Source organism: Carya illinoinensis, chromosome 7 (assembly GCF_018687715.1).
Source record: "Carya illinoinensis cultivar Pawnee chromosome 7, C.illinoinensisPawnee_v1, whole genome shotgun sequence".
Taxonomy (NCBI): domain Eukaryota; kingdom Viridiplantae; phylum Streptophyta; class Magnoliopsida; order Fagales; family Juglandaceae; genus Carya; species Carya illinoinensis.
In genome coordinates, this window is record NC_056758.1 from 41,196,505 (window position 1) to 41,210,661 (window position 14,157).

At 34.2% G+C, this 14,157-nt stretch overlaps 1 protein-coding gene across 4 annotated transcripts; it reads left to right on the forward strand.

Annotated features, from left to right (window-relative positions):
• Positions 1 to 6,471: 6,471 nt before the first annotated feature.
• Positions 6,472 to 13,724, forward strand: LOC122316758 (protein tesmin/TSO1-like CXC 5). 4 transcript variants are annotated; one of them, XM_043133527.1, is made up of 10 exons: positions 6,473 to 6,809; positions 6,905 to 7,287; positions 7,867 to 7,974; positions 9,026 to 9,203; positions 10,208 to 10,289; positions 10,425 to 10,564; positions 11,150 to 11,250; positions 11,351 to 11,445; positions 12,346 to 12,762; positions 13,284 to 13,724. In XM_043133527.1, the coding sequence occupies exons 1-10, from the start codon at positions 6,804 to 6,806 to the stop codon at positions 13,556 to 13,558; spliced, it is 1,785 nt and encodes a 594-aa protein (XP_042989461.1). In that variant the 5' UTR covers positions 6,473 to 6,803; the 3' UTR covers positions 13,559 to 13,724. The 4 variants fall into 4 exon arrangements, with proteins under 4 accessions (XP_042989460.1, XP_042989461.1, XP_042989458.1 ...); XM_043133526.1 differs by having other exon boundaries at positions 6,472 to 6,809; positions 10,208 to 10,564; positions 13,320 to 13,724; XM_043133524.1 differs by having other exon boundaries at positions 10,208 to 10,564.
• Positions 13,725 to 14,157: the final 433 nt, after the last annotated feature.

Here is a 14,157-nt window from a genome sequence, read left to right on the forward strand (position 1 = left end):
GCTCTAATATTATACGTACCCAGATAATCTAATTTGCTAGCTGAAATATCTGCATATATATATATATATAATATATACATGGCATCTTGTTTTTTAATTGCCCAGGCTCATTTTCTTCGTAGAATTAATTCATGAACTGATCACTCATGTTAATTAGCAGTACTCGATCGATGCATACCTACATACGTGCATGGGCCCCCAAGAATCTTTTGTGCAGAAATTAATGGCCCTAGCTTACTGCATGCGTATTATGCATATATATATATATATATATGTAATTGATGGATACGTACGTTTTGCATGCACTTAATTAATTTGTTAGTAAAGGTTTCCTTTCACATATATAGTGCATTCCTCAAAATCTCAAAAGGGAACATATATATATATATACATGATTGCGAATGCATGTATATGATACTGAGTTTAACAAAGATAAATTAAGTACATGTCATGTTGCGATATATCGTACGTGGAACATCTGCGCCTGCACTAGGCCAGAGGCCCAGACCCTATATATTTTCATGTACTTATCGATGCCCTATATATTCATATTCAAAGACCCTATCATATTCGATTACAAATGGATAAATGGATTTAAAGTTTTTTGTCATATATATATATATATATATATATATAATATCATAAATTTCCTTTGCAAATGGATCAAGTACTTAATTATCAGGCTAGGCCCTTTTCCCATTGTTCACGAGTTGAATGGATAAAGATATTTTATGACAGAATTAAAAAAAAAAAAAAAAAAAAACAATATGACCTGATCTAGCACCAAACTATAGTCTATATATAGCTGAAATGGCAATGATTAGCCATCATTAATTTGCTTTGCATTTTTAGAATATACGAGTGGTAGGTGCCCCTTCCATTGGATCGAGACACACTTTGCAAAGTAAGAGGCCGGGATCAGTTTGAGCAACGTACCCAACAAATTGAATGAAATAAAGCCATGTGGGAGCTAGCTTATTAATATAAGACAAAGAAAGATAGCTAATCAAGAAACGAACCCGGTAATTTCACCAATATTCTTTGGGCAACCAACCCCCGAAATATTAATATATACAGATCATCGACATAACATTAATATAGAACAACATGAAAATAGTGAACATCCATACATATATATAGAAGAAATTCATATTATATATATATATATATATATATATGTCTTGTACTCGATCCTAGTAGCACTGCAAATTAATTAAAGACGTACAGTTTATGATCATCAGGCAGATCTATTAATTGTGCATTTCTTTATTTAATTTAGTAGTAATGGCACGTTTTGGATGCCCAAGATCATGGCCTTGATCTATATATAGAGAAGAATAATGGCACAGATCTATAGTACCCTATTCATGCCTAACGTATATAGTACATGCTCTATGCATGCATGATGCATGCATATATAATATTAACTGTTTCGAATCATGTACATGTCTAAGGTTAATCATAACCTACATGTGTTTTTCACGAATAATATAGGACATGGACCCGCGTCATTCAAGGCTTTTTGGCTATTTGTAAAACTCCTTATCATGTGCTGGCCGGTAGCTTTTGAAACTCATCCATCGAGATTCAGACTTTTGGACCCTTACAAATTGAATTTTTCGTACATGTGTTTGGACGTAACTGGTTGATCATATCGCCAGTACTGCATTCGATCGAGGAAATGATCGATACTCTGTAATGGATGATGTAAATGATGTAGATTTTTTTTTTTTTCCCCTTAAATCCGCTATTAATTTTTTCCTCAACCACCGACAATTTTGGCCTTGTTGTTGTTTTTTTTTTTTTTTTTTTTCCTTGTTTGCGCTGCGAAAATCCAATTATTTATTTATCCTGCTGGCCTCATGCTTTTCATTATTTTCGATCTTTTCCAGCTTTGGCCAAACTTTTTGTTCCAAAGACTCTACTAGTAGTCTTTCAGTGGTCTTATTAGTTTCATCAGCAGTTCCGAAGTATGCATTGTTAATTTCAACCATTAATGGAATGATCAGGATCGATTTAATTAATTATTTTACGAAGGGAAAGATCATCACACTACAAGAAAAACGTATTCGTTTTCTTCGGAAATAGTCATTTTGATTGTAAAATTTTAATCGCAAAAATTCGTTTTTCTTGTAGTGTCATATATAGGCCGACTATGAAACTTTGAAAAGTAAAATAATCGTGAACTGATTAATTTTGTAATAATGAGTGGTAAAGACCTTGGGTTTAGGGGTATGCTTTCCTAAGTCTAAGGTTCAAATCATTCCCTTAAGTGCAAACAATTTTTAAAATCATCGGATTGAATAATTTTTTTCTTGAATTACCTAATGTGTACTTGTGAAAAACTCCTAATCAAGAACTTGTGCACCCTCGAAATTAGTTAATATGTTGTTTCTAAATACCCATTGCTAATAAAAAATATAGTCAATATTAAAAGATCAAGTAATTGATACAAGGACTGATACTTTCTTTTTTCCCCTGTATGTTCTTTTCTTTTTAGTTTGGTTCGTATCGTTGATCTAGGGGTAATTATATATAAAATGAGACTGAGAAAAATTCAATAGAATTGATCATGAAGAAACTAATTCAAAAAAATAAGTACTAATTAACGCGTCCGGCCATGTTTTATTTTCCTGGCATATAATCTCATGCATGCGTTCATTAATAGCTAAAAAATATTAAAAATAATTAGGTTTAAATTACGTATAAGATATTGAGAATTGATACTTTATTATTATATTGATATAAAAAAAATATTGGGTTTTACGCACACGTAGAACAAAATATTGAGCAGTACTACTACTACGTACGTACGTGCGTATTAATTAAGATCGTGTTATTTACACATATATACTCATTATATATATATATATATATATATATATCAGCAAAAGATAATTACTTAATTTTTTGTTTGATATATTTAACGTATGGGCTCTACCAAGTTCGATTAATTTAGTCTTAAAAAAATACAATGGTGTTTTTCAAAGAGAAAAATATATCAATGAGGCAAAATTTAAAAAGTTTCATCATCAATTGATCATCAGTTAGTAGTTGGTCATGATCAGAATTTATTAATTAAGAAGTATATATATATAAACATCAGTAGAACCGATATTGCTGATCCCCGAGGTGGGCCAGTCAACATGAAAGATATCCTCGCCCGATTCCGCCATGTACATTTATAACAAATTAATAATAGGTCCCTAGCTAGTTACATGTTTTTATCTTCTCTGTAACTTTTCCCAATACTGGCAATACGTTAAAGCTGATCACCTCTGATCTACCTAACATGTTATATGGTACAGATCATCATCATCAATATTATTCTCTTATGCCAACTACTTTCATCATTGATTTCAATATTAATATTAATTAAGGTTTCTTGCATGTATATATCATGTGTTTTCAGATAACTTATAGCTAGGCTTTAGCAATATTGACTATTCTTTCTTCACAATATCCCTAGCTATATATATATATATATATTCCACAAAATAATATTTCTGGAATTTTCTTATCGGTAGTACTGATCTCTCTCTCTCTCTCTCTCTCTCTCTCTCTCTCTCTCTCTCTCTCTCTCTCTCTCTATATATATATATATATATATATTCAGCATGCCTTATTCGGAATAGAGACCCTGATAATAATGTTGATAAGATCATGATCAGGAAATATTCACTAAATATTTTGGGAAAGCAGATCGATCGGAATGAGTGAATGAGATTTGATCATGTGAAGGAAGCAGTACATCATGCAAAGGGCATGCCATGCATGGTGCGTCAGACGCGGAGGCAGACCATATTATATATATATATATATATATGATAATCACTTGTAAACGTAACATTCTTGATCATGATCTACTTCACCGCAAATATATATAATTAATTAATATAAGTAATACTATTTCCACAAAGAAACAATTAACATGATTATCATGCTGCATGCTAGCTAGCTAGTAACGATAAGTACTATTAATATACTTAATTTTGGTCATGATGATGATTGACTTCTGTCAAAGTTCCTCGATTGACAAAAACACAGGCCATTAGCAACATGAAGCTGCTAGCTAGCTAGCTAGGTTTTTAATCACAAAATTAATTTAAAACAATAAAACATAAATACGAAATCTACGTAAAAATAAAATTAATTTTTTAATAATAAATTTTACTATTTTTCAAAACAAACTCAATATTACTCGGCGCACATAATCATATATATATATATATATATATACCGCCTGTGGGAGCTGTGGGGTACGTAATGATATATAGATGAGCATGGCAGCATGGTACTTCAACAAATTAATATATAATTTGCTTCTTAATTTGAGAGCCAGGAGCAGAGAGGCGGCCGTACGTTGGTGCGTTGGATTGCGACCAGGCATAAACGAAAATAGTTGAGGATATATACCATGCATATATAGATGAAGAGGCATTAATAGCACTGCTTCGAGACGAATCTATTTCAAAGAAGTACTTAAATGTGTTGTTCATTTCATTTTATACATATAAATACATATTTATATATATATAGTACGCAGCTAGCTAGCCTGCGACGCGTTGGCCGGAATAATGAGATATTGGATATATAGTTTTGGTGTTAGTGGTTGTGAACAAGGAGGGCATATGTATTGGGGGAGATAATAGATAGTTGTGTTTGTGAACTGGGAAGAGTTATTACAATTATGTTTATAATCATATTTATAGTGGAGGTTGCGGGGAACAATTAGAAGGTTTGGGAAAATAGCAAGCCCAGGGGTTTTTGAGCTTATAATTTGTTTGCATACTCTTTTTTAAAAAGTGAGTAAATCTACCATCCACATGAAAAAATTATTTTTTATATTTTTAAATAGAGCACACGAAAAGTGCACACTTTAAGACTATAATTTATATGTAACATTACCATATATATATATATATATATGTGTGTGTGTGTGTGTCTATTGATCACCATGATTTACTCCATCATCTATTGAAAAAGATAAAACCCTACTTTATATATGGGAAAGGACAAGCATGAGTAGTGGCCTGAAAATAGCAAAACGCACATTATGTTTAGTTGGACTAAAGATATATAATGTGTCTTGCTCGCTATGATGACCACTTAAAAAGAAATTGGTTAATTATATATATATATATATATATATATATATTATATTCGATCAATAAAATTAAATTTGAAAAGAAATTTGTCAACTATGAAAGCAGTTCATCCAATCCATATGGATAGATACTTTAATACTAATATTTTCGGGAAAAAAGTTTAGAATATTCTTAAAAGAATTTATTCCGACATTGAAGAAATAGTCTTAAATTCAATGATAGAACATATATAGTTTTTGTCATATATATATATTCGTTAAGTTCCACTATCCAATCATACGAGTAGATCGAAGAGCTGTCTTCTTATATAATGTTATAATGTCGTACGTACTGATCATTCACTCATGAGAAAAACAATTTTTTTACCTCATCCGCATTTTAATAGTTAAAATATATGAGAGATGCGCGCATGACTTGAGTCAATTTTAAGATGTATATGTAATCTAATATCTCTTATTTAATGGATCCACTTTTTAACTTCTCCATAATTTCCGATCGAGTTTGGATTCTTATATCGAGAGTACTTGAGAATAATTAATTTTTTTCAATTAAAATCAAAGGAAGGCGTGGCGTGTTCTCTCAAAATCTCAATAAATTGATTACAAGTTAATTTATAAGACTTTTTATAAATTAAAGATTAAAAAAAATTAATTTGACCTTTTTATTTATAATTTTACTCCATAGTTTTATATTTATTTATGAATAATAATCGGTTTATTACTCTCTTACCACTTTTTTATTACTTTTTTTTTATTTTTTTTTGTTTACTTAATAGTTAAGAAAATGATTATTAATAAAAATGTATATTTTTTTAATTTTTATCTAATGATTAAAAATATTTAAAAATAATAATAATTAAAAAAATTAAAATCACAAATATACCAGAATAATAAAAGAGTGATAAAAATAATAATAGGTGTATCATCTTTTATTTATTCCGTCCATTCAAGAGATAGTCAAAGTTCTTGGTCGAGTCAAACACTTCCAAATTCCAATTCGTTCAAAATTGTCATTATTTCTGTTTTATTTGAAGACCTAGCGTCCATCAAAAACTGCCTTGTCTAATCACCTATTTTATTTGGTATTTATACTTTCCGTCAATTCACAACCCGAGTCAAGTCAGAATCCATTCCAACCGTACACGTGTACAACTAACTATAACCCACAGCCCTCTCGGGCTCCATTACGGCGTTACCGCCAAATTCCTTCCTGTCCCGTTCCTGGGAAAAAAAGCCTCCATCTCTAAAATCCAACGGCTACCGACTCCTCGTCTCTCTTTTATGAAATATCAGCCGTCAACGAATTGTTTTAGTTTCATCCGTCTGATCGCCCACTCTTGCTATCGTACCGTATAATATTATCTAAATTCAATTTTTCAAAACCTCGAGAGGGAGAGAAAGCAGGCTGCGAAGCAAAAAGCCTAGCTGCTGCGGAACTGGTGCATCTTTCTCTCCCCGTTTACATCCGTACAATTCCACGTTTTCCGATCGAATCCGTCAAATTCCGTCGGCGTGCCTCAGATTTGGCACTATCAGTATCAGGAACTTCCGGAACGACTCTGTTTTCCTACCAGTCCATTCGAAAGACGCTTCCGGTGACGCATGTTGGTTCCCGGCAACTATTTGACAAGAGGACGGCCGCGTTTGATCGTTTTAATGTTGTTCTCTGACTTATAAAACTTACCTGCGTATATAAATGGAGGTGAATTGTCTATTTGATTTAAAAGATTTGGATTTATATTCGTTCTGTTTATGTGTGCTTAGTTTTATCATTTTTACTGGTTTTACTTAAAAAAGAAAGTGGAGCAGGGAGAACAGAATTCGGATTCCGGATCAAAAAAACTGGCGAGACAATTGGATTTCACGGACGCTTTTAGGGGCTCGATGAATGTATCTTCGCCGGAATGCCAAGATTCGCAGAAACTGTTGGAATCTAAGTCACTGTCGCAATTGCATTTGCAGTTACAGTCACGTTTGCATCCGCAATCGCAAATGAAACCACAGTCACATTCGCAGCCGCAACTACAACTACAACTACAACAGCCTCACTCACCGGCTCAATTGCACCTGCAGTTGAAATTACAGCCAATGCCGCCGCAATTGCCCCGGCCTCAGCTGGGGCCTATGGTACAACGGTCCCACCCAGTGCATAAACTTCCGACACCGCCAATGCAAGTCGCGTAAGTGTTTTCGCGGAATATTTATATTCTGTGTAGTAGTTTTTCTTTTAGTTACTATATAAAGATTTGGTTTGCTAGGTGAAAATTTTCTGGTTTAGAAAAATCAGTCAGTTTGAGAGCTAAATCTATCGTTTAAGCTCAAGATTCTAATGTCTACGGCTTTGTTGATAAATTGACGGCATGTACTAACGACAGTGTTGTCGTTGAAGAAGGTACGTTGTGCCACCTTAAGTTCGAACATGTAGATGTTGATTTTTCAGCCAAATTTTTATTTTTTTTAAACGAAAATATCAAATAGGTATGGTATGTTTATATGGTAATGATGATCGCTAAGGAGTATTTGTAGCACATTCATAAATATAGTATTTAAAGCTACAAAAAATATATATTATTTAAAGTGTTAAATACATTAACAAGGTGAATTACAACAATTAACAATTTGGAAAAGCTTATTACGAGTTTTCATTAACAGTTGCAGAAAATGTTGAGATACTGCGGAAGAAAATGGAAGATTTTCATCAATAACGATGCAGTTGTATTATCTTGTTTTTTAACCTTCATCCTTGTGTTTGCCTTCAGGAAGCAAGAGTCCCCTAGATCAAGAGCACGGGCTAACAGCGAGGCAAAAGATGGGACTCCAAAGAAACAAAAGCAATGTAATTGCAAAAGTTCTCGATGCTTGAAGCTGTAAGTACCTTGAATTCTTTTGATGCATTTTCATATTTTTAGCTTTGCTTTTGTGATTTTGCAACCCTTGCTTCCCTTGAAAAGTTCCTTTAGATTTTATTCCAGGCACAGACACCTCAATTCCTCATCTATAAGAGGAGGATATCTTAAACTCTTGTCCAGAGGATGAAGCTGAAATTGGTGTACTTTTTATAACTTTTGCTATATTGGACTATTGCGTGTCTCATAGATACAATGAATCATTTAAACTAGAAAAACAATCACACCATTTGTCTTTGTTTTAACTTGTTTCCTCAAAGAGGGATAGTTGCCAAATTGCTCGACAGTGGGGTCACATAGGATAGAGAATGTATATAAAATGTTTATATGAGTTTTTCCCTTTATGGAAGTATCATATACATGAGCAATGAGTTTTGCAGGATTTCCCCCCATCAATGGCCTCCATCTCTCCTCTACTTGTCTCTTCTCTTCATTTTCTCCATTAAACCTTACACCCTTTTGTTTTTGTTCATTATGATTGATCTTTTTTCAGCCCATCAACATGTGAAATGAAAAGATACATGCCAAGTCTTCTTGGATGGGCTCATAATGAGCCATGAAATAATTCTCAGAGAACACCGTGTAGTTGTAATCAATTCCTCCCTTTAACTTCTGGGCGGAAAGTCACCTTTATTCCTCATCTTTATATGATCTTTTATTGCAACTTTGTCTCGGAATGGGTTTACTTGGTTAAATTAGTGGTGACATTGCCGAATTCACTTCCAATACTACTTAATGTAATTTGTGCATGACTGCTCGGTCTTTTAGTAGTTTTTTTCGATTACTTATTGGCCTCATTCTTTCCATATTACTTTATAATTTAATTTGTGGGGTGGTTCCCCCATCGTAAAAAAAAAAAAAACAAAAAATAATCTAATCAGAGTGTAGCTACTTGAACTTCTATTAGTTTATTGCCGATAACTTATTGAGTTCATGCTTTACATATGTGATGCATCATATTTTCTTCCTACTTATATTAGAGCTTTAAGAAACAAAAGTTTTCAATTGTTAGGTATTGTGAGTGCTTCGCAGCTGGAATTTATTGTGAAAGTTGCAACTGCATTAATTGTCAGAATAATGTGGAGAACGAGGCTGCTAGGCAGGAGGCAGTTGGAGCAACCTTAGAGCGCAATCCAAACGCTTTCAGGCCAAAGATCGCTAGTAGCTCACGTGAATCTCGGGATAGGATGGTACATAGTCTGGCTTCAACTTATGCAACCAGATCACTTGCTCAGTGCTCATCCATTGACATTAACTGAACTAAATGTTGACAACATTATTCTTCTTATGTAGTTTGATATATGCTTGACAGGTCATTTATGTGGATTTGTGCATAGATTTTGCATTTCAGATTTTTAGTAATGTTTTCATTATAGCTTTTAGTGGTCTGGTCGGTCCTCTGTTACATTTTGCAAACTGTTTTAGTTATCTTGTTTACTTCAATCAAGCAGATCAAGTGCAGATATTATTGAAGATATCCATCTTAAATTTTCTTGCACTCCAAGGTGAGGGAGGGTCTATCTAAAATTATGCTTGAGGCTGCATGGTTTTAAAATATGCCAGACTAGTGCTCTGTTTAGTCTTCTCACATAAAGACGTGAAAAATGAATTCTTGTAATGAAGATCTCTACTTCTTACAAATGCAATCTTCATCCATTGTCACTACTTTTCTATGCCTAAGAGCTGCAACCTTACAACGATCTACAAGCCTACAATAATTCCGACACTAATCTAATAATATGTCTTCACTTATGTTCAGGAGGCCTTGTTTCCTTTAACCAAAGGCATTTAGCTTAGGTGATGCTTTGTTCTGCGGTTGTGTGACTAAAAACATAACTTTTTATAATCTACAGCATAAACTTGAAAATACAAGGTCAACTAAAATTTGAACAGCTTTAATTAGTCAGATAGACCAATGTTTCCGTTCTACAGCTGATGGTTTGGATTGATTTATGAAAGCTTTGTCACATCACTTCTGTTAGTGCCCTTCAAATTTGAATACTTCTAAGAATCTGGTTTGATTATTGATGTGGATGCTTTTGGTAGAGGAGGAAAAAGGAAGGGCAAGTGTTGATTCCTTGTGCAAAGAAAACTTGCCAAAATTTTATTTAGAATTTTTATGTTTTAGGATCAAGCATATTATCTTTTGTAGCTATACTTGGCATGCAATGATTATGTCTTCAAAAATTTCCAGGAAGATGCAGCAGAAGCTCAAGTGGTGGGAAAGCACAGCAAAGGATGTCACTGCAAGAAGTCAGGGTGCCTAAAGAAGTATTGTGAGTGCTTCCAAGCCAATGTGTTGTGCTCTGAAAACTGTAAATGCATGGACTGCAAAAATTTTGAAGGAAACAAAGAAAGAAGGGCTCTGTTTCAGGAAGACCGTAATGCAATAGTCTATGTCCAAAATGCAGCTAATGTAGCCATTAGTGGGGCCATTGGGTCCTCTGGGTATGGGACCCCACTGGTATCCAAGAAGAGAAAGAGGAAGGAATATTTTTTTGGGATAGCAGCCAAGGACCAGTCCAATCAAAAGATCACACCATGTCAACAGGTACTCTTTCTTAGGATCCTAGAATACAAGAGTATCTATGCATTTGTTATTTGTATGTATTTCTTAATCTATAAAGTTGATCCTTTTTACTGTGAAATGTGTATTTGTTTTTTCATGTCTTCAATCATTTGATGACTCTGGATCAGTAGCCTTTTTTTTTTGTATCCCCGCCAATGCTCAAGGGACACAAGTTATTTGAATTCTTTTACCCTCCTGTCAAGTAATTCTAGTTCCTGTGAGGCATGTTTTAGTCATCCAAATTTAAATATGATTTACTAAAATTGTGCCCCCGTTTTGCACATTTTACTTCTTGCAGTTTATCAAAAAGATGGGAAAAAAGGAACTCTTAATTTACAGCGAACTCTCTAATCTCATTTTGCTATTAAGAGTCCTAGTTTTGCCCTCTCCCCCTCCCTCCCCCCCCCCCCCCCCCCCCCCCCTTTCTCATATTTCGTGCAACTTCCAAGGGAACAAAATGCTATTAAGATTCCTAGTTTTTTTTTCTTCCTTTTGCTTTTTCCTCAATTTTCTGAGTGAGCAAAATGGAGTAATTATTTTTAAAAAAAAAAAAAAAACTTCATTCAGGACAATCATCCAAAAGCTTCTGTGACCTCTTCTCTGTCATCCATCCCTGTTTCATGCACTATGAATGCTGCAATATCAGGATCTTCAAAATTGAAGTACAGGTAGGCATATTTTGTCATGATTTTGCCCATAGTTAATGACATGTTTTCTTTTCTCTCTCGCTTTTGACAAACTAATTGTCATAACTGCTCATGATTGAAGATCTCCATTGGCCGACATCCTCCAACTACAGGATGTGAAGGATCTTTGCTCACTTTTGGTCATTCTTTCAGAAGAAGCTACAAAAACACTTGCAGGTTGCAAATAATATACAGAATTGGATAGACTTTTGCTGATACTTTATGTTCGGGACTACTTGAATTTTAGCTTATTATTTGACTGGAATGGCTATGATGACTATATCGTTATATGTTTCTATGCCTACTTTTCTATTTGATTATCAGTAGTAATGTATAAAGTAGTTTTCCTTGACATTATTGGTAGATTTCAAAATTCCTCTTTACGATATTATTTTATTCCTTGCTGATATTTTAAAATCATGTTTACTCGTGCATTGGAAATGGAAGTCTCTCATTAAATATAGAATTACGTAAGATTTTGTGATTTGTTATATGGTTGTTTCACCCTCTTCGGCTTGCAAAAAATATGAAGGTTAAATGTATGCTTAGATGTGGTTATTAAATGATTGGACAAAGGGAGATGAGAGAGAGTTTTAGACAGAAGGGAAGTGGAGAATGGTTGGACTGAGGATAGAAGAGTACATATGGAGGGAGGAAAGTCCCTGGATACTTGAGCCAAAAGCTTTGGAATTTCTTCCTTAAAAATTACTTGGAGTGTGTGAAACACATCTATAACAAATTCTCAATCTGTTACTTACGGACTTTTTAACCCAAATTGAAGTATATTTCCTCATCATACCATTGAATGAAAAGATATAGTCGTCATAACCATTTCAGATAAATAATAAAAGATCTTCCAGTTTGAGTTGTACTTTCTGTGCAGAAGAAACCCTACAGTGGACTGGTAGGAAACTTGATCAAGATAAGCATTTAAAAGATCTAATTCTAAGCATTCCTTATGTTTGTGTTTGTAGATAAGAAGTAGATTATACTGAAAAGAGATATATCACTCTGCCCGCACCCCACCCTCCAAATCAAATATGATTTGCTTCTAAATCTGCAATTTAACATTTCCAGAAAAAGGAGGCAAAATGGATGGGCATACGGAGAGGGGGAATGTTGAAACTTTTGTTGGTTTATCCACTCAAGAGAGAAAAGAGAGTAGAAAAGGACATGATAGTCAGAACACTACTCCTGATGGCAGTTTCGGCAGGAATCAAGTGGATAGAGTTGGAAGCAATGATTCTGGATCTGATGGAGTTGATATGGATAATGGTAGGCCAATATCTCCCGGAACACTTGCATTGATGTGTGATGAACAAGACTTTATGGCAGCTGGGTCACCAGAAAGGGTGGTAAGCCATGGTGAGAACATCAATCAGAAGTCATTGGATGGTCATGGCTTTACGGAACTTTTTGCAGAGCAGGAAAGGCTTGTCCTGACAAGGCTCTGGGATTTTCTTAACCGGCTCATAACTTGCGGGAGCATAAGGGGTAAGTTTCTTGATTTTATATTTCCAAACTTTCAGTTTTTTCAATATAATGTGAGAACTTCTGTATGGTTTTTCTTCACTGCAAAAGAACCATCATACAAGAGGTTCAGTTCCATCATGTAATCAGTTGGAAGTCTTGTGAATTAAGAACACCCGATAGCCAAGCTTATTTGGCTTTGTAATAAAGAAGGCCACGCACTATAGCTCATTGTCTCAACTGAATCTTCCCCTAAAATGCTATTGAAGTCCAGTATCAACATCCTTGTGCACAGATCGAATGAATGCATGGAAAGTAGGCCTCCGTATAGCCATAGGTCAGAACATTTAGCCATTGAAACTTTGTTGTAACTTGAATACGAAAACAAAAGATCAGGAATTTCGTTGTATTAGAAGTTGAGGCTTAACAGAGGGGGAAACCTTTCTTGAACAGTGAGCCATTTTGAGCTATGATAAAACTGTAACCTAGAAACTTATAGTTATTACCTATCTTGTATAAACTGTTTCATTTATATCACTTTGCAGAAACCATGCCCTCACCATTAGCCGAAAACGATACAGGAAGCGAACAAAAACCTTCGGAGAATGGCAATGGCATTATAAAATCTGGAAGTGAAATGGGAAGTCACAAGGAAGCATACGGCAATGGCATTATAAACTCTCCTGTTCCGGAAGCGTCTCCAGGAGCCACTGCAGTCACTTCTTGCAATGAAGACTTGTCTTTAAAGGTTGGGTTGCCTAATGGCAACGGGGAGATAAAATCACATATCGACAGAGAGTGGAAGCTAGATAGGAAATAGTTAAGAGTGGAAGTTTTAACCTAGCTCCTCTAGTTAGATGATATGTTCTTGTTTGAAGCTTTTATATTCCTGCTTTTCCGTCACATAACAATTGTTATAGCTATATTTTTCTTACTTTACGTGCAAATAGAAAGTTGCTTAAAATATAATATATGAATTTGTGCGATGGGAGATGATAAAATTAAAATTAAGAATAATATTTTTTTTATTGTTTTTAACTCTTTAACCATGGAAGGATCTTGAGACAATGCTAATTTGAGTAAAATCTGTACTGATGATAAGAGTTCCTTTGGAGCTTCGTTGCACCTTCCTTTCTTGTTATTCAATTTTATTGTATCTGTTTATGGGTGCTTTCCTTCCACCTTCGTTTCTTGGTCATTTTACATGCAAACAAAACTTGTTTCGATTGACAGTTGGCCCAATCTGGATCTCATATTAGACGTAAAGAGCCCTCTTCTCCTTTACATCCTGACTGACTGGTTAATTAATAATTATTTTCAAGAAAGTCATTTCAATATGAGACTTTTTATTAAAAATAAAAGAGAAATGATTGACACACAACATATTTTATAATAATTTACACAACAAATATTATAAAA

Coding starts and splice junctions, on each gene's coding strand:
- LOC122316758 (XM_043133524.1), top strand. Junction 11,251..11,350: donor TCTTCAAAATTGAAGTACAG/GTAGGCATATTT, acceptor TCATGATTGAAG/ATCTCCATTGGCCGACATCC. Junction 11,446..12,345: donor AGCTACAAAAACACTTGCAG/GTTGCAAATAAT, acceptor TAACATTTCCAG/AAAAAGGAGGCAAAATGGAT.